This window comes from Sphaerodactylus townsendi, linkage group LG06, assembly GCF_021028975.2.
Source record: "Sphaerodactylus townsendi isolate TG3544 linkage group LG06, MPM_Stown_v2.3, whole genome shotgun sequence".
Lineage (NCBI taxonomy): Eukaryota > Metazoa > Chordata > Lepidosauria > Squamata > Sphaerodactylidae > Sphaerodactylus > Sphaerodactylus townsendi.
In genome coordinates, this window is record NC_059430.1 from 25,776,069 (window position 1) to 25,797,395 (window position 21,327).

The window sequence follows — 21,327 nt, forward strand, 5'->3', positions numbered from 1 at the left end:
ATACGAGCTTTACAAACCACCTATAATGACAACATCCTGTGCAGGCCAAAATGCAATCTAATCTCCTGGGGAAACAAAACATTTATCGGAGTGACAGCACAGATACCAACAGTGAACACAGAGATGAGACATGCAGGGAGGCAAAGAGCTGGGCCGAGAGCTAGGAATGTTGAAATGGGAGGGGGGGAATCTAAGAGGAGGAGGTCACCCAGGCCACTGAGGAACTGTAGAATGAAAAACGTAAGCCGAATTTTATTGATTTTATTACCTAAAATAACATCCTGTGGAGAAAGAGCTAGCTTTTCCAAGTCCGTAACATGAGAGGACTCTTGTACTTTAAAAATTCCCACTGATGGGAAAATCTCAGTTTGCTGCAGCTTCTCCCATCTCAGTAATGGGGAAATGATACATCTAGTGAAATTTTAAGCTTACCAGCATCTGGCATTAGGCTGCCACCTTACTAAGGACAGCAACACAGCAACTGAACCTGCCCCAGGCATGGAGAGGCATTCATTGTAACAACTGCAGTGTTCTCTGCCAGGCATTAAAAGTTAGGAAAGACTGGGAGGAACATCTCTTCCCTGTTGCAGGTATAATGCTTGGGTGTGCTCGGAGAAGCCATTCTTTGACAATGGCCACAGAGTAAAACCAAAGGACTGTGGCCCTTGGGCTCACAGTCCGTGCCTTCAGATGAGACAGCCACTAGATCCAGGACTGGCCCAGGACACGGTTGCTTTGAGAGGTTGGTTCCCTTGTTTTTCTTATTGTTGTAAGCTGCCTTGAGGCCCTTTGAGAGAAAATGTGGGGTTCTGATACTGACATAAGTAAATAATAAAAGACAGGAGCTGTTGGTTAAGCACAGGAACCCCAACTTGTACTCAGAATAAGTCTGCAAGCTCTTCTACAATGAGGCTCATCTGATTCTCGGATGATTTAATTAAATGTCAGATGTCAATCACTGCTATATAGATCCATGTACCTTAAGGATCCAAATGATGGAAACCTACTTCTGCACTGTCTTGCACTAGGGTAAGGCCTCTAAGAGAAAGGCCTCCTTATGCAGACAAAGTCTAAACATTCTTATGGCCATGTAGTCCACAGTTTTATTTGGATTCTTGGCATGCCAATGGTCACGTGGGCCATTAGATAGCTCAGATTCCCCGCTTTCATTTTGAAAGAAAAGTTAACCCTGGTTGACCTAGAGGTAGGAGGGGGAAAGTACAGGCAGTATTCTGCCCAATAGTTATATGATAAACAAGCCCAATCCCACCTTGCATCATTCAAACCTATCAGGAAAGTCAAAGCAACGATAGACAGAATACATCTCTCCCATTTGAGTTTTGCTATTGTCCGAAGAACATCCTAGTCTGGGAAACAATTGCTTCCTCTCGTACATCCTCAGTTTCTTTTCTTTTCTTTTTTTTTTGGTAGTTGCCAGGAGAAAAACAGAGCAGCTGGTAGACAATACAGCAATTACTATCCTCAATTTGCATAATGAGCAAAAAATGCACACTATGCAAATTCGTATGTAACATCCCTATATTTTCTCCACCCACCCGTGGCTTGTACTGAGGCAGCAAAATAAACAGAACATCCATCTACTTTTCCATGTGACTGAGAGAGTTTGTTCTGAATGGAGGACCATGGCTCTGATGGCATTGTGGATTCAGTTTTGTATCTCTGTCCACTGGGAGCCAAAAATAACAGGCAGGAGTGCTGGCCTATATGTTATTTTTTGAAACGGAGAGTGGCGTCCCCGTGGTGAATTTCTCAAGGCCCGGCGAAACAGTAGTCACCACATGAACTGGTGAAGAGCCATCACCAAGGATGCTTGCTCCACTCCCAGCCCACATCATTGGCTGCTGTCACAAGGCAGTTGATGAAGATGGAGACTAAGCTAGAGAGGCGATAGAGAAATGGCCCCGGCCCACCCGAAACCCCTCTCCCACAGCATGAGGAGAAGCTGGTGTACCTGTTTATTCTTTAAGTCAAGGGAGAGCTCATAATCGGAGGCAGCTGCATGAGAACATGTGGCTGCCCCTTTGCTGCGCTGCCCTCTCACGGGGGAACCCGTGTGGTGGAGACTGGCCTTCTGCCCCAAAGGGGAGCACCCCGCTGCCTGATCCACCTGCGCTTCCTGCAGCTCCGCATGCTGGGCTTTTAACTTCAAGATGTCGGACCTGCCTTCCTGGCCACTGTGTCTGCCGGCCTCCTTCGGGTCCTCCACGTCACACCCAGGTTTCTTGCTGGCTGAACCGCTGGGATCGTCACTGTGAACAAAATGCAACGTTTCTCTGTTTTATTTGGTTTTTTACAAATTCTCTAGCCTGCAGTAGCTAATCGGCTTCACAAATGGTCCACAGAATGAAAACTGTGGTGGGGCTGGATCAGGGATACTCTAGGAAGTGGATTACAATACAGTGCTGAGAGAAAAATGTTCAGGGCAAGAAATGTGGGTCTTTCCTTTTAGGCAGCTGCCACAAACATCAAAAGGTGTTTCATACATTACTAAAGTAGGACTGCTTTACATGTTGGACACAAAGACCTGAAGCAACTTCCTATTATTATTTTTTTGCAATGTGCCTGGTTTTGCAAATCCAAGATGTTTGTCAAATGTAACATATAGCTGGACAGCTGTGTTCTGTGTAAGTGAGTCACAGGTTCTGCGTGCCAGAATTAGTTAGCGTTTGTACTCATTGGTCAGTTCCGCACAGCAAATGTATAACGGGTTGCAGTCGTTATAAAGGAACTTCCTTTTTCCCATTCACGTGTGTGCTGTGCAGGAAGCAATTGGAACCCATGGAAACAATCCGGGTTGCTTCCGTGCCTTTACCTGGAGACCCTTCTCTTTTTAAAAAAAATTTCCTGCAACACATTCATAGGAGGCATACAAAGATGAGCCCCTGCAGCCATGCCAATCGTCCCACAAAATGATCGGCAGCACCTACATAGCTGCACATGTGCAACATGCAAAAGGAAATGGGCCTCGCTGCAACAGCAGGGCAATGGCTGGTGGATTCTCCCAGATGGTGGACGGCTCAGTGGAAGGGAGGAAAATGAAGCACTCCTTGGCTGGCCGTTTGTGCAGGAGCAGGTCCAACCCGGGGTTTTGCAAAAGGATCGCTGGTTTAGCAATTTTTGAAAATCCCAGGTTGAGGGAAATAAAATGGGGCAGACTCGTTTTGGGGGTGGGACCTGTGCAAAGTCTTTCCTCCCCGCCCCCGCCCCCTGGTTTGTATTGCATCCTATACCCGTTACATTTGTCCTGTTCAGAATCCATAATTGTGTACTTCCATACCATGAGATAGATATATGGCTTTTTGAAAAATGTGGCATAAGCACAAAGAAAAATATATGTGATTCAGTCATTATAACATACATCTCAGGTAGGTGCAGTGTACCAGCCAAACTACAATACAAAATGGCTCTGTTCATTTCAGAGTCACACAATTCCTGACACTGCACATTGGTACAATGCTGTAAAGTAACCCTGTGGAGGCCAAAATTGCCATTTTTCATGGAACTCACTCTAGAACAGAGCTTCATATAGAGGAATGGGAATATTTAGCTTGTTTTTGATTAGGAAAAGCATGGGGTAATTCCTTTGCATTTGTTTTTATATGTTCTTTCCTTAAAAGGAAGATGGGGAGGAAATAGTACAGCTTGACCAATTTGGGATATCAACAGAAAAGGAAAACCGCTGTTGTTAAAATTGCTGCTAAGTGAACTGCATTTTTTAAAAAGATTATGTGGCTAAGTTATGATGGGCAGCTAGGCCTGCAGTAGCCAAATAAGTTTTTTGCTCCATTCATTTGTCCAGCACTATCACATTCACACTGACTCAGTTGTAAGACCAACTGTGTTCAATGAAACTTACTCACAGGTGTGTGTGCAAGGTGACAGTTCTAATAGTAGGCAGGTTCCCAACAGACTTCTAAAAATGGCAGATTCCAGATGCAATCCTAAACTCACTCCTTCCATCACCAAAAATAATACAAAGCAGAAAGAACAAAGCTAACATAAACATATAAAGGTCACGATCCTTTAGTGACATTTATGCATATACAAGAAATGGAGCATGCACAGATTTCAAGTGCTTTCATTTTTACCAACGCAACACACAGTGAACTTCAAACGACAGTTTAAAAAGTGGTCCGTGGTTTGGCCGGAGGGTAATTCCAATCGTGAAAATGAAAGGAAAAAAATCATCAGTTGTAAACATGTGTTTTGATGACCATTTCTTGGTATTATAAAGAATGATCAAAACCCAACAGCTGGGAAAGTATTCTAGTTTGTTGTTCCCAGGCATAACCCATAAAGTTCTTTACGGTTGATTCTTCTTGCTACTTTTCTTTTGATTTGCACAGCAAGTCAGACTTGGAATCATGCTTTTTTTGCCTGTCTTTTCAGTGAATCCGTGATGCTAATTTTTGTGACAATACAATAATTTCCATGGCAACACATCATGATGTCATGAAGACGAGAACACTAATGTGCAGGAGGATTATGCAACAGACAGCTCTTGTGGCGGAAGCAAACAGAAAGAGAGCGCTCGCACTAGCTTCTCTTGCTGCAGTAGCAAGATGGAGAGGAAACCGTGAAAGGAACTTCATCAGCAGGCAAAAATATGCAATAAACCATGTTAAGCTGAAGAATGTCTGAATCAGCTTCCTTTGAGAGACAGCAGGCACACATTTCCGCTTCTAAAGTAACAAGACACAAATGGGATAAAGGTTGCTAAACCTTCCAGTTTTACTCAAATGCAAGAACATGCCTGGCATCTCCCAGCAACATGCCGATGGGCCTTTCCCCACTTACCTTATCTTTAAGCCCCGCATACTCTCCCTGCGGTGAAGCGCTGGGTCCTGGGCATCTCCCCACAACAGGCGGCGACATGGCAGCGAGCCTCCTCTGACGCTGTTCTCCTGCGATCATCCCCCCCCCTCAACGCGCAGCATCCCTGGCGCTCTTGTAAATGCCGCCTTTTGATGACCCCGCACTCGTGGGGACGCCCGGGCGCGTGCATAGGGGATCCTCGAAAGTGGGGAAAGTGAGAGCAGCGTGCGGCATAGGGGGGATCCTCGAAAGTGGGGAAAGGCCCGATGTCACTTCCAGATGCACGGAGGTGACATCATCATGTTGGGATGCTGGCAATGTTCCTGCCTGTTTCCAGCCAATCCTCTGCCTCAGCCAGGGCAGCGGTGACAAAGAAGTGGGCAATGGTAGCCCTCGCTGCCAACCTTCAGAAGAGGCCTGGAGAGCTCCCGGAATTGCAACTGATTTCCAGACTACAGAGATCAGTTTCCCTGAAGCAAATGGTCACATGGTAAGAATGGAAGGCAGACTTTATGGCATTACAACCTGTTAAGATCTCTCCCGCACCGTCGAACCCTGCCCTCAACAGGTTTTGTTCCCCCCGCCCCCAGCCAAAGCAAATCTACAGGCATTTCTCAATCCAGTATTGGCAACCATAATCGCGTAGAGGTAGAGATTGGGGCAGATAACAAGAAAAACTGCGCTTACCGAAATTCCTTCTTCTCTACCGCTAGACCAGGAGTCCCCAACCTTTTTGAGTCTGCTGATACAATTGGAATTCTGACATGGCTTAGTGAGTGTGAGCACAAAATGGCCACCACAAAATGGCTGCCACAGGAGGTGCAGCCAGCCACAAACTGATTGTCAAAGCTTAACTTCAGTCACACAGTGCAGATCCTTGTGTAGTGGGGTTAGCTGCTGCCAAACCAACATTTTAAAAGTCTGCACAGCCAATCGAATCTCCAGTAGGCCGTCAGAAGCCTTGCTGAGCAAAAGCCCTATGTGGTCCCATCCACTTCACAAAAACACTTGCAGGGGCACCAGAAGAGGTGTTTGTGGGCACCGCAATGGAGACCTCTTTTCATCAGGCTCCAAGAACCTTGCTTTTGCGGTTCCTATAATTTTTGTGAGGGTGAAGGAGGACTTCATATCAGTTCCTGCCAGTACATAATTGGCCATGCTGGCAAGGGCTGATGGGAATTGTAGTCCATAAACATCTTAGAGTGCCAAAGGCGGCTACCACTGAGGTTCTACAATTTAGAGCCCTATATTAGTGGATTATATTTCCATTAACGCTGCATGTAGCTAATTGGCCATGCTGGCAAGGGCTGATGGGAATTGTAGTCCATAACATCTGGAGTGCCAAAGGTTTGCCACCACTGATCTAGTTGCTCAACGCTTGCACAATCCGTCAAGGCAGCCCTTTCACTCTGGCTGAGTTCCCTTCCTGTGCTTCTAACACCTGGATGACTAACAGGAATTCAGTAGGTGAAGTTTTCATGAGGGGAAAATGTCACCCACTGCACTTCAACATTGTGCAGCTATTAAAGACACAGGTGTCCTGCCAGAAAGTTGGCAGTCCTTGCTGAATTTGCCCTGTGCTTAGGATTCGTAAACTAGATGCAGAACGTTTTGCACAAAATCAGAGCACAAACTACTCCTCTCCAGCCAACCAGAGCCAAGGACAGGGTCAATGTATCCTGCTGAATCCCAGAGAGATCCTGAATTCATCTCACTTCAGCAGGAGAGAAATGAGTGGGCTGAGCGGAACCGATTCTGTGGCGGGGAAAGCACAACAGAAGCTTGTCTCAATAGTCAGAAGCCACTGGCAGGGGTGAAGGAAGAACGGTGGGTGTCACCACCCCAGCCAGTTCTCAGATGAGCCCCCTTCAGTTTTCTGCTGCACATTTTCCCACAAAGTCCAACCTGCCCTTCTGTCCCACTTCCAGGGGAACAAAACGAACACGGCGCAAGTAGCGGAGTACCAAACCAGGGTCCATTTCGCACAGCACAAACAAGACATCTGGGAGACATCTTAAACAAGAGGTGACTTCTTAATTTCACTCCGCACACCCAAAATAAGACATCCTGGGGATGTCTTTGAAAAGGCTGCCTTTTATTTGTTTTCCAGACAGCACAGGCGTCAGAGGAGACCCAACCGATAAGCAATCTGGTCAGTCTTGAGGGGAAAGCTTTGTGGAGTTCCTCCCAAAACGCCTTCGTTTGTGTCCTCAGGACATCTTATTTGTGCTGTGCAGAATGGACCATGATTTCCACCTCAGGTTTAGCCTAGAGCTCATAAATGGTAGCTGGGAAATAGTGAATGGGAGTTTTGATAACGTTTCTTCACACTTTTTATACATCCCACCTGTTTAAGAAGAAGAAGAAGAGTTTGGATTTATATTCCGCCCCCTTTCTCTCCTGTAGGAGACTCAAAGGGGCTTACAATCTCCTTGCCCTTCCCCCCTCACAACAAACACCATGTGAGGAAGGTAGGGCTGAGAGAGCTCCAAGAAGCTGTGACTAGCCCAAGGTCACCCAGCTGGCATGTGTGGGAGTGTACAGGCTAATCTGAATTCCCCAGATAAGCCTCCACAGCTCAGGTGGCAGAGCTGGGAATCAAACCCGGTTCCTCCAGATTAGATACCCGAGCTCTTAACCTCCTACGCCACTGCTGCTCCTAAAAGCAGAGGTTTCTACTGTACAGTTTGGCCTAAATCACAACATGGCTATTTCATGCAGCTTGACCGTTGTCTGGTTTTCTGACTCTTCGAATGCACCGTTCAGTTTTTCCCTTATAAGTGACTTTTCTGAGATAAGTGTAAGGAATTCTGTAATGAAAAAACAAAGCCTCATCCTCTGTGTCTGATACCTCCTGGCTAGGATTGCCAACTCCTAGTGGGAAATTCCTGGAGATTTTGGAGGTGGGGCTTGGGGGGGAAAGGGTTAAAGAAAGACCTCAGTAGGATACAATGCCATAGAGCAGTGGTGGTGAACCTTTGGCACTCCAGTCACAGGATTATAATTTATTAGCCCCTGCCAGCATGGCCAATTGGCCATGCTGGCAGGGGCTGATGGGAATTGTAGTCCATAACATCTGGAGTGCCAAAGGTTCACCACCACAGCCATAGAGTGCACCCTCCAAAGCTGCCATTTCTCCAGGGGCCACAGATCTCTGTAGTCTTGGGATGAATTTCAATTTTGAAAGATCTCCAGGTCTTACATAGGGCTGCCAACCCTTTCCTCGTGGGGGTGGGAATCCACTGCCCCAAAGTCCTGTTGGGCGCTGCCAAGTGGTGTGGTGGCAGTAGAATTTGTTTTAATACAGCCGCATACACTTACCAGAGGTCCTTACCAGAAGTGACAAAGGGAAGTTCTAGGAATCACTAAAAACTGAAGTTCTAGGAATCCACTGAAAATTATTTTACCACTGGGTTTCCATTGAGTAATAGAGCCACTTTCCCCTCAGTGCTCCGGTTCCTACATTTCAGCCCCACCCCCTGGGTTGCCATTAAGAGGAAGGGAATTCATGGAGGAGGGGGAGGATGCATTTCTCCAGAGCCAGAATTGTGCACAAGCAAAGCAAACTGAAGTTTGTGGCTTCTAAAAACAGGGGATGTAGCTCAGTGGTACAATATCTGCTTTGCATGTAGAAGTTCCCAGGTTCAACCCCTGGCAACACCAGTTGAAAGGACCAGGAAGTGGGTGGGGTGGTATCTAGTGGGAAAGACTTTCTGCCTGATACCGTGGAAAGCAAATGCCAGTCTGCATAGACAATATTGACGTTGGTGGACCACTGATCTTATGTTACATAACGCAACTTCATATGTATTAAATTACCATTTTTAGTAATGCTTTTAGGCCTCTTAACCTTGGCATAGTGCCCTGCATTCCCTCCCTCCCATTGCAGCGGAATTTCTCCCTTCTTTAAGCAGCTCTTCCGCCTCCCCTGGTCCACTTTCCCTGAACTCCTTCTCATCCTCCTAGTATGGTTGCCAGATACCGGGTATCAGCAGAGGAATCCCTGCCAGCACTTCCTGTCGGACTGCCAGTTAGGACTGCCATCTTCCAGGTGGTGACTGGAGATCTCCTGGGATTTCAACTGATCTACAGACCACAGAGATCAGTTCACCTCAGAGAAAATGGCCGCTTTGGAAGGTAGACTGTGTGGAATTATGCGCTGTTGAAGTCCCTCCCATCCCCAAATTCCACCCTTGTCTGCTCCACTCCACCCCCCAGGCCCCAAACACACACCAATGTCCAGGTATTTCCCAACACAGAAGTAGCAACCCAACAATGGGTAGCAGAGTGGGGAGGAGAGAGCAGTACCAGCATCAGCAGTGGGCAGGGTGGGACACATGCCAAGGCTCATCCATGCTGTGAAATATTTACATTTTTTTCCCCTCACACTGTAAACTTCACACCTCAATAGAGTGGAGAATGGCCACTTTATTAGTTTATGGTGAGGGATGCTGAGCTTTCACCAAAGCCCAGGGTCAATTTATTTGCTCTTGGAATGCTGCACGTTGGGAGTAGATGATGTCAAATTCAGTTTTGCTCCCATCATCCCAATTAGCAGATGTACTAGGACAGTAATGGCAAACCTTTTCGAGACCGAGTGCCAGGGGTGGAGCAAGGGGAAACTGCACCCAGGGCACGCGTGCATCCTGCACCCCTGCCATGCCCACAATCCCGCCCTGCCCTGGAACACCCCCAGAATGCCAAGAATAATGGAAGTGGTGTGGTTAGAGGTCAAAGGGGCCCAGTTATACTCTAACATCCAGGGCTCACAAAAGTTTGGAACCAGCCCTGAGGAAGAGATTGTGTGATTCCACAATGCCACTTCCATCTAGGAACCTAGAAGTGACATTACCACATCACTTTATATTCTAGGGTTTTCCTTGATCTCTATGTTTTCAACCATAGAGTTTTGGGGAAAACCCTTGAGTGGCATGTGATGCAGTGACATCACTTCCTGTTATGAAGTGGGAAGTGCCATCACATGACACCAGAGGTGTATCTAGGCAAACTGGAGCATGAGAACAAAACTTGAGTTCTCCCCTCCCCCCGCCCCAGTATAGGCAGCCCTCACCCCAACCAAACAATGTTTTTTTGCACAAGCTCACAAAACACCTCCCACCCCCAGCAAAACATACATGGCTTTCTCCCCACCAACGCTCTTTCCTAATTTTGTCCTCACACCAATCCTATGAGGTAGGTTGTTAGCCTGAGAAACAGCTCTAAGCCAGTGCAAGTGGGTATTAAGCATGTAAATCTCTCACAAATCACCCCCAGCAAAACATTTACCAAACAAATGTCAGCATCATCTCTCACAAAACACCTCCAATAGAATCCACCCCCAAACAGCATCACTTTCAATGGTGTTTAAACTAGGGAGCCCAGATTCTTCTTTTAAATCCACCTTAAAGGGAGAATCTGGGGTCCCCAGTTAAAACAACATTGAAAGTGATGCTGTTTTGGGGTGGATTATCCCCCACACTGAAACAGCATCACTTTCAATGTTTAAACTGGGGACCTAAGATTCTCCATTTAAGTCCATGCTGAAGGGGGTGGATTTAAAAGGAGAATCTGGGGAAATTTGGAGGATGCCTGCTGTCAGGGGTGCAATTGTTAAGTTAGCAGCACTAAAATTTCAGGGTATCTTTAGGAGACTCTCCTGATGAAAACACCCAGGTTTGGTGAAGTTTGGTTCAGGGGTCGTGCCAGTGGACCCGTGCGCGCAGTAGCCCTATCTTCCTAGGCAAGCTCCGTAATTAGAAACAATGTGGGAGATGGGAGTACCCTTTAGGAGTCTCCATAAATTTTGGGATCCCTCCTGAAACCCAAACATCATCACCAAATCTTGGGGTGGCAATCATCAGAGAGTGGCCTTCTGGAAAAAAATTTCTGAAATGTTGGTGTCATATCCCAAAAACTGTGTAACCCTGCAAAAGCCATAAACTGGAAAAAAGCACTTAAAAAATACAAAAACACACACAAACAACAACCTTGGAAAATTTTTGTGCCTCCACAGCAACTCCATGTACCCTAGGCAAATATGCCACTGCATGACACTTGGTCAGGTCTCCGACCCAGTAGTCTCCAGCTGGTTGCCAGCATTAAGCTGGCAACCATTCCTCCAAATGGTGGTGATCACTGCTGTATTTTGAAGCACCATTGTGGGATTGGTCAAAACAAATAATCTTTTGAACTTTGGGGAGATTTTTATGGCAATGTCTCTTTGCATGTGCAACATGGCTAGAAAGTTGGGAGCTTTTTAACTTCCTCTTTATTTCGCCATAATAAGATTCTCTGCTAATCAAACTCCTCTACCCAGTGGTGGGATCCAAAAATTTTAGTAACAGGTCTCCCGCCAGTGGTGGTGGGATTCAAACCGGCGATGAGCTGCCAATACCGGGCTGGGTGTGGGCAACGACGGGGGCATGGCCAGGCATTCCGGGGGTGGGGCATTCCTGGGAGGGGCTGTAGCAAGGACACAGCCGCTGCGCCGGTCCTTGGGCGGGAAACGAATGCACACAGGCGCAGACTGCCACGCACACCGGTGCACCTCCTGCTAGACTGCTTCAAGTTCTGCGCGCTGCTGCTGAGAGGAGGGGCGTAACTGAGGCAAAAATCACGTGGCAAAATCACCAATTAGTAACCCACTCTCGGCACACACAAATAATTAGTAACCTACTCTCGGGAACCTGTGAGAACCTGCTGGATCCCACCTCTGAACCCTACTCCTGTTGTATAGGTTTTTAAATCTGTATCATTTCCAGTCATTTGCAGTTATATATAAGAATGTAAAACACCAGGAAACACAATCAGAGATTTCCAACTCCTTGCCAAGTTTGGCCCTGAGCCTGCAAAAATGAACAGCACAGATGCAAGACAAGATGCAGCTCATTTCAAGATTGGAGATGATGACTGTTTTTTTTAAAAAGCACATGGAAGTAGGCAGTTTATATCTGTTAGCATATGTTACCGTTGCACTACACTGATCTCTCATTTAAATAAGATTTATAGTCTATTTCCAGTGTTACTTCCAAAAACACCACTATAAAATCCCAATCTACTGTACACAGAGCTATCATTCAAGAGCCAAGTGCTTCAACACAGAGGCATTCAACAGGTGCTGCTGTTCCTGGCATGACAGGATTTGGAAACCTTAACTCTCTTAAATGTTAATACATCTCAAAGCACTCAAGCTGATCTGGTACCATATCAAGAAAGGGTGGGGTCTTTTGATGGGACAAAAACCATGTGTGCTGTTCCTGCACATCACCATGCAGTTTGCAAAGGTGCGAAGTAGAGTTGTCAATCCCCCTGTAGAGGGTGGTGAATCTCTGCCCCTCTTCAAATGCGGGTCTCTGAGATACTACTCCAACACTCTTAACCACTACACCAGACTGTCCAGCAAGTATTGCCATACCTGTTTAAGCATCAATGATTCCTAGAGAGTACTGATGTTGTTTCCAAGTTTTCCCTGAAAGATATGCTGTGCCATCACCAATTGGGGTGGGGGTGGGGGGGCTCGACATTCCCACCTCCCTGGTCTTCCGCTGGTTACCAAGCCAGACCTGGCAAACTTAATGCAGGGCCTTTATCAGAAAACAGGCAGTGATCCTATGGCTGCCTTAACTTGCCCTGTGCTTCCAGAAAGAAGGCTGAACTAGATCATTAGTCTATCAAAATCAGAATTATCTACTCTGACTAGCAGCATCACTCCAGGGTCTCAGGCAGAAATCTTTCATATCACCTCACATCTATTCCTTTAAATGGGAGACGCCAGGGATTGACTCTGCAGCATTCTCCATGCAAAGCAGATTCTATGCCACTGAGCTACAGTCCAAACCGAAAGAAAAGGAGCCGTGGATCTCCCTCGATGTAAAGCTGCAGTAGTCATTTAAGCTGTTGTCTGCTGAAAGGATACATTTAAGTTTTAAATAAAATGAGGGTTTCTGCCTCTCTGGGGATGCAAGACAAGGCAGTTTCCCATTCTCAATTAGTGTTAAGATTCTGTGCGATTGTGAGGCGGGGGACTTCTGTCCGTAGCCGGCTCCCTTGTTCTACAAGATGACTATCGTATCTATGTATGTATTTAAAACACTTATATTCCACCTCCTCTCCTTAGACTCCACGCTGCTAACAAAGCACCAAAACCCTGCAAGTTCATAAAAAGCATTTTGAGCTACCCAACAACAAGCTGAAAACAGCTCTGCCCGATTTGCAAATTCCATTTATCTGCCATCCGATGCAATTTGAAACAATGCCTTCCAGAACGCAGGGAGTGAAGGGAAGACAGCATCCTCACCCAATCTGATAAGTCGTTTCAAAAGGCTTGTCCTGCCACAGAAAAGGCCGAAGGACTGACTGACCACACAGTCAATTCTGAGAGTGGGCATCACTGGGAAGAAGAGGCTCTGCAAGAAACTCCTAGGCAGCGAAGGGTTTTAAAGGAGCAGCAGTGGCGTAGGAGGTTAAGAGCTCGTGTATCTAATCTGGAGGAACCGGGTTTGATTCCCTGCTCTGCCGCCTGAGCTGTGAAGACTTATCTGGGGAATTCAGATTAGCCTGTACACTCCCACACACGCCAGCTGGGTGACCTTGGGCTAGTCACAGCTTCTCGGAGCTCTCTCAGCCCCACCCTACCTCACAGGGTGTTTGTTGTGAGGGGGGAAGGGCAAGGAGATTGTAAGCCCCTTTGAGTCTCCTGCAGGAGAGAAAGGGGGGATATAAATCCAAACTCTTCTTCTTCTTCTTCTAATAAGGGGTGAATCCCCACGGTCAAAATATCCCAGGATACTCACCCTAAAAATCCCGGTTTGAGCAAGGATTCCCCACTGCTTCCATGCTTAACTCAACTCTGTCCTGACCCTGGCATTTTTCAAAAACTGGCAGGAAGGTACACCTTTTTGAAAAACTCGGGCTGAGGCCGCATCGGTGGGGAGGCAACAGAAAACCAATGGGGATTCTGAAAGTGGAAGGTACCACTCCCATGGGGGCAGTGGAAACATTGAGGGGAGGAGCAAATAATTCTGGGGCTGTAGGGGGGCAGCACAGGGATTCCTGGGCTAGCGGCCAGAAAAAAGGTCTTGTCCTTCCACCCTGGTAACTGGTGAGATTTAAAGGAAAAGCAACGGCACTCTTCTCGCTGTGTAGTCCTGGGGGAAAGCCAAGGCAAAGAGTTCCGTCGCTGCTGCTGTGCAAGGCAAGATTTTTAAAAAGAAAAAGTAACAGCCCTTTCTTTGCTGTATTGCAAAGGGGGGGAGGGAGGAGCCAGGGCAGAAATTCAGCAAAAGCATCTTTATTACTCAATTTCTGTACCCTGATTTCACGGTTCTCTCAAAAAGACCTTCCTGACTACTACCCTGCAGTGTGGGACAAGGCTGAAATTTACTTTATAGTCTGCCCAGCATCATATTTAGTAGAGCAAAAGGGTTTCAGTGCAGTCAGCCAGCTTCTTTCCAAGCCGGGAAACAGAAAGAAAATTGCTGAATTCCAGGTGCCTTGCAGCCTGAGATGAGGTGAGATGGAAACATATCCTTTCATATTGCTAAAACAGCTCAATAAATTGGTTTACTTTTGAAAGGTCACGTTTTATCTGCGGAACACATACTTGTGCTTGCAGTGTTAAAGGTTATTTTGAATTTGCAGTAGACCTAATACCAAGAAAGGGCTGTGTGTTCCTATGTGTGTGGGGGAGGCACTGGAAATGTGGCCTGGGAGCCAAGGGGGCAGCAGTCTGAAAAATTTGGGAACCCTTGTGGTAAAGCTTGCCCCTGCTACTGAATTATCTTTGCTGACACCTGAAATTCCATCCGTAGCAAAGAACCCACAGTATCCACAGTACCACAGTATCACAGAATCCACATTCACCTGCAGTGGCTCCTGGACGAAGGGAGATCAGACAGACAGAAGATACATATATGATTAGGAGGGCAATGTGTGAACTAGAACTATACCATTGTAGGGGATTAGAAGGCACTTGGTTAGACATCCAGAGCCTTCTTGCTGTGCTACGCTCTTTCCAGTACCTTCAGCTCCGTCAGTCCAGTTGCAAACTGTCTGCACATGTCCCAGCAAGGGATTTTGTAAGGTTCACAATGCGGTCAAAGAGAAACCATGTAAGTGCAATGATGCTTGGAGGCATTTCTCAGTTTGAGTTATTCCTCTGCTATATTTAACCTTTCTAATCCCCTACTGTTTCAAGCTGTCTGTATGGTCAGAGAATAGTTGCAAAGCGTATTTTTAGAGCAAGAAGGGTATGGACAGCATCTCTCGCTTCTATTCTCTGTATGGAAGGAAAAGATGTCAGACCCAGGTTTATTCAGATTTTCCTGAAAGCCACATAAAATACTTTCTTGTCCTCAGGCAAGACACAAATTCAGGACATGTCAACTTAATACATAAAAGGGGCCGTAGCTCAGTAGCTGAATGCATTCACTGCATGTAGTCTCTGTTCCTGTACTTGGCATCTATAATTTTTTGAACAAAATAGAATTCTTGAGTGAAATAGAAATTGCTGTGCAATCTCTAATGCAACATCAGAGGTCTGGTTATTTGACATTTTTTTCCTGACAGCAGCCAAGAGACTTTAATGGCTGCATGAAAGGCATAAATCCAACACACATAGCTTTCCCCATTACTGCCTCCCTGTTCTGGGAAAGCCTTCCCTATTTTCTGAATGATTTCAGAGGCCTCTTGCCCCAAACCACATTTATGTTGTACCTTTGTTGCTATATATGTGCCTTTATATAAGAACATAAGAACAAGCCTGCTGGATCAGACCAGAGTCCATCTAGTCCAGCACTCTGCTACTCGCAGTGGCCCACCAGGTGCCTTTGGGAGCTCACGTGCAGGAGGTGAAAGCAATGGCCTGCTGCTGCTGCTGCTGCTCCCGAGCACCTGGTCTGGTAAGGCATTTGCACTCTGAGATCAAGGAGGATCATGATTGGTAGCCATAGATCGACTTCTCCTCCATAAATCTGTCCAAGCCCTTTTTAAAGCTTTGTAGTTTATATGTCTGTAAGCCGCCCCAAGCCTGACCATGGTCAGGAATGGGTGGCATATAAATGCAACAAAATAAATGAGCAGCAGTGGTGTAGTGGTTAAGAGCAGGTGTACTTCTAATTCTGAGGGAACTCGGTTTGATTCCCCTGCTCTGCCACTTCTTGTTTCAGCCATGGGAGATCTCTACCAGGAATTCTAGGATTAGCCTGTATACTCCAACTCACGCCAGCTGGGTGACCTTGGGCTAGGCTAGTTACAGTTCTTCTGAGCTCTCTCAGCCCCACCTACCTCACAGGGCGTTTGTTGTGAGGGGGGAAAGGGGAAGGAGTTTGTAAGCCCCTTTGAGTCTCCTTGCAGGAGAGAAAGGGGGGATATAAATCCAACTCTTCTTCTTCTAAATAAATAAATAAAATGTCGGTCACAAACGATACGACCTTTCTTGATGCCTTGAATGCTGGTAAAACATCATCTGATACACCGGAGTGGGTTGGGGGAAGGGAGGAGAAGAAGTATAGAAAGGCAGCCAGTGGGCCAGCGTATCAACCACAAAATAAGCAAGGAAGTGGGAGGGGAATTCTATTCTGGCTTTCATACAGAAAGCAAGCATTGTGAGGCACTAGGGTTGCCAAGTCCAGTGGGAGACTGGGTCAGTGACAGTGTGATATCACTTCCAGGAAACCCTGAAGTGACATTATGCCTCTCTATAAATCATCATAAACTCTATGGTAAATTCATTGACTTTTCGCCATTCCTGGAACAGAGTGGTGTCACTTCTGGGTTTTCGCCAGAAGCGATTCCATAGAGGCCTCTTACATAGCTGTACACTTACAAAGAGAGTTACTAAACCTCTTTGTCTAACTGAGAATATTCCTTTTCTGCTATAGCTGTAGTTTGGGATACAAATCCAGATTTTTCAGCAAGCAAGGGAGGAAGCATTAGAGGGCTTTCTGATGTGCCTTCATACAGAATTGACACATAATTAAATGAGAACTTTGGAATCCCCTAATACTCTTGCTTGCTGAAAAATCACAGAAGCTGAAGATACTCCAAACGGAAGGCTTGTGTATCTATGCAGGTTAATAACTAGCAAATGCTTGCCCTCCCCAGTGAGAAGCAGCAGCTCCCAGACATTGACTGGAATCCATTTGAAAAACAATCCTGCCATACACATACACTCATAAACGTTCAGATTAGGGCAAAGGATAGACATTCACTGACGCATCAGTCTTCACCAGCAATACAATCTGGCTGGCCCAGTGAGATAATTTTATGGGATCGACTGGTTTCCTCTTTCTTCAGATGTCATACCTTTGCCTCCACCTTACTGTACCAACCGTCTCTGACTTATTGTGATCTTGTAGGATTTACAAGGGGTAAACTTATGGGTTTTCCAGGTTGTGTGGCCATGGTTTGGTGGTTTTAGCTATAAACCATCTCTGACTTACAGCTGACTTATGGTGATCCTGCAGAGTTTACAAGGTAAGAGATGTTTGGAGGTGGTTTGTCATTGCCTGCCTCTGTGTCATGACTTTGATATAATTGGAGGTCTCCCATCAATATAGAAGAGGGAAAGGAAAAAAAGAGTTGGCTTTTATACTCCATTTTCTCAAACTTAAAGGAGTCTCAAAGCAGCTAAGAACCACAATCCTTTCCTTGCCACACAACAGACACCTTTAGGTTGGGGTGAGAGAGTTCTGAGAGAACTGGAACTGGCCCAAGGTCACCCAGCAGACTTAATGGGGAATGTGTGCTGTTGCTAAACATGTTTTCCCTTACTTGCTAGGCAAAACGTGTGTGTGAAGTGCCATCAAGTTGCTTCTGACTTATGGTGACTCCATGCATTACGTAATGTTCTCAAAATGTCCTATCATTAATAGCTTTGCTCAGCTCCTGCACTGCTGTGAAAAAAGCTACTGATACAGCTATTCTGATAACTGTCTAACGTGTAGCATGTGGGGACAATAAACCCCCAGTCAATTGCCGCACACGACTCATCTGCAGCCAGGCCATTTGAGTTCTGTGGAATGATTGGTCCCTGTCTCATGTGCCCTTTCCCCTTTTTGCTGCCAACCCAACACCTCAGAACGTGGCCCGCCTTTCCCCCAATGCCCGCATTGCTGCCCAAAGCCTCCCAACAGTCCCCAATGCCTCAGAAACTGCCAGATGCCTCCAAACGCTCCCTGCAGCTGCCTGATACCTCACAACACTACCTCCGCACAGCCTGACCCCTCACTACAAACAAAAATCCTGGTAAGAACTCTCCCCTCAGCAAACTTGATTTTTTCTTCATGTGACTTGATAGTTTTGGGGCAAATTGTTTCTTCGTGTGGCTTGGTTGATCCAGGCCACACTGTTAAACGAAGCTGGAGTTTTTTCTTGGTGTAGTTTAATTGTTCTGGGGCACATTGTTTCTCCATGTGGCTTGGTTGTTCTAGGGCAAATTGTTAGCCAAAGCAGCTGTTCTTTCTTCACATGGCTTGGTTGTTCTTGAGCAAATTGTTCAGCAAAGATGGGATTGTTTCTTTATATACCGAAAAACCCTAACATCAACACCTTACCAACCTCCAGGTGGGGACCGGAGATCTGATATTACAATTGATAACTACACCAGGGAAACCAGATCCCCTGGAGAAAATGACTGGTGGACTGAGTGGTATTATATTGTAGGTCAAAGATGGAGTTGTTACTTAATTTAACAAAAAAACAAACCCCTCACATCAACAGCTTGCAAGTCTCCAAATGGGGCCTGGAGATCTGATATTACAACTGATCATCAGACCACAGAAAACAGGTGCCCTGGAGAAAATAGCTGATCGGGAGGGTGGGCCTTGATTGTTCTGGCCCAGATTGTTAAGCAAAACTGGAGTTGTTTCTTCATGTGGTTGATCATTCTGAGGCAAATGGAGCAGAAGTGGCATAGTGGTTAAGAGCAGGTGCATTTTAATCTGGAGGAACCGGGTTTGATTCCCCGCTCTGCCGCTTGAGCTGTGGAAGCTTATCTAGGGAATTCAGATTAGCCTGTGCACTTTAGCATATGCCAGCTGAGTGACCTTGGGCTAGTCACAGCTTCTCAGAGCTCTCTCAGCCCCACCTACCTCACAGGGTGTTTGTTGTGAGGGGGGAAGGGTAAGGAGATTGTAAGCCCCTTTGAGTCTCCTACAGGATCCTCCTACAAAATCCTCCTCCTCCTCCTCCTCCTCCTCCTCCTCCTCCTCCTCCTCTTCTTCTTCTTCTTCATGTGGCTTGACTTGCAACTACCAACACTGACCTTCCATTCACATTGAGAAGACGAACATTCCCAGCGTTTGCTATGACCATTAATAAATCTCAAGGTCAAACACTTCAAAAAGTTGGTATCTACCTACCAGAACCAGTATTCAGCCATGTACAACTTTAGGTTGCGTCAAGAGTCCGACACTTTGTTGATGTCAAAGTGTAAATTGTCCATGGACCAGAACAAGGCAAATTGTCCATGGACCAGAACAAGGCAAAGGTTTCTGAAGAAACCTTTACAATAAACACTGTACACAAAGATTTCTTACAATGTTCACACACCTTGCCTTGGTGCTGCATTCACTACCAGCAGCAGTTTTCAGCCATGGATAACTGTTGCATTGTCAAGATTCTGACACTTTGCTGATGTCAAAGCATACAAAGAAATCTTACAATGGTCACTACTGATTTAAACAGATCCTGCTTCGATGATGCACTAGCCACCATCAGCTGCCTGGAGCCCGTTGTATTGTTTAGCATAACGGGCTTCACTGCTAGTTCTCCTATATTTGGTTAATCTCTTTCAAGAAGCCATCTAACCTTGTGACCTTTGTAGCCAACTGGGTATAAACTAATTATGCACTGTATAAATGACTCTTCAAAATGAAATGGCACCACATAAACAGCTTCTAGTTGTGTCACTTAGGCAGGCTGAAGAAAAATCTTTCTTAAGAACTCTTCAGCAGTTTGTTAGCCTCTCCCTTCCCAGTCCAACACAGAGAGATGAGTTGAGTCAAAACTGCCTTCCTAGTGTATTACATCTCCATCTCCCCTGAGGACATCTGTGGCATATGGCAAATGGGTTGATCAAAAGTCAGTTCAAGAAAATGGTTCAGGAAAGACAGGGGACATATGAGTTGGTCTTTTTTCAAGGTTGAGGGATTTCTGATAGGTTGAGATGGTGAATCAGACATGTAGTTTGTACACAAAGTCCCTGCTAAGGAATTTCTGACACCTACAAGATGAAATACCGTTCTTGTTCCAGCAACGTATGATGAACAGAAGTGGGCAGAGATTTTTTCTCCTTTTTCTGCAGAGGTAGCCACTAGGGTCATCCAATGAAATTAATGGGAATTATTTCTTTCACAATGCATAATCAGCTTGTAGAATTTGCTGCCCACTAAATATGGTGATAGCCCTTATTTTAGACAGGGATAAGATTAATTCATGGAGAAGAGTTTTTGCAACAGGCATTAACTGGCTCTTCACAGACAGAGACATTCTACATATGAATGCCAGACACTGAGGGCCAACTCTGGCTGATGATTTCATGGTTTACTTCTGGCCTTCCTGGAAGCTCTGCTTAACCACCTCTAGAAATAGCTTGCTGGGTTAGAAGCTTTGATCCCACAGAGGTTTTCTTCTGTTCTTAAATTGGGTTCTAGATCAAATCAAGCCTGAACTGCCCCTAGAAGCTAAAAAGACACAACTGAGGCTATTGAATGTGGTCACATTGCAAGAAGGCAAGACTCACTGGAAAAGACAACAGTGCTAGAAAACATTGAAGGCAGTAGGAAAAGAGGAAGATCAAACATAAGACGGATGGACTCTATGGAGGAAGTCACAGCCTTTAGTCTACAAGACTTAAGCAAGGCTGTTAACAATGGGACATTTGGGGACGACATTGATTCATAGGGTCACCATGAGTCAGAAACTAATTGGCAGCACTCTGTGCGTGTGTGCGTGCGTGCGTGCGTGTACACACACACACACACACACACACACACACACACACACACACACACACATCATTTTAGTCTCTCAAACTGAATGTGAATATGAGACAAGTATAGTTGAACATGGCATATGCTGTTCTCTATTCCAGTGGTTCTCCACCTTCCTTATGCCACGACCCTTTAACACAGTTCCTCAGGTTGTGGTGAGCCCCAACCCTAACATTTGTCCATTTTATAGATGGAGAACACTGATGCAGAGAGTCTTAGGCGACCCCTGTGAAAGGGTCGTTCGACCCCCAAGGGGGTCCCGACCCACAGGTTGAGAACCACTGCTCTATTCAAACAAGTTTTACATGTTCTTGAAATACCGTAAAGCTTATGGTTCAGTCTCATCCCAGACCACGTTCTCCCCCCACCCTTTTTTTAAAGATGAGGCTTCCTTCACAACAGACAATAAGCATACAGATTAAGCAGGGCAATGCTAAACATTCCCTAAATTCACTATTCCCTAAACATTCCCTAAGTTCTGTATTCAATTTGGAAGTGA

General features: G+C 46.0%; 1 protein-coding gene across 9 annotated transcripts in view; it reads right to left on the reverse strand.

Annotated features, from left to right (window-relative positions):
* The window catches only part of IQSEC3 (IQ motif and Sec7 domain ArfGEF 3), a 219,305-nt gene that overhangs the window by 58,986 nt on the left and 138,992 nt on the right, over positions 1–21,327 (reverse strand). For 8 of the 9 annotated variants that reach the window (XM_048499195.1, XM_048499194.1, XM_048499203.1 and 5 more), the window contains one exon: positions 1,973–2,270. The exons of the other annotated variant lie outside the window; for it this stretch is intronic. In XM_048499195.1, the coding sequence (XP_048355152.1) occupies positions 1,973–2,270 (298 nt within the window). The remainder of the gene's footprint in view (positions 1–1,972; positions 2,271–21,327) is intronic. 9 annotated transcript variants of the gene reach the window in all.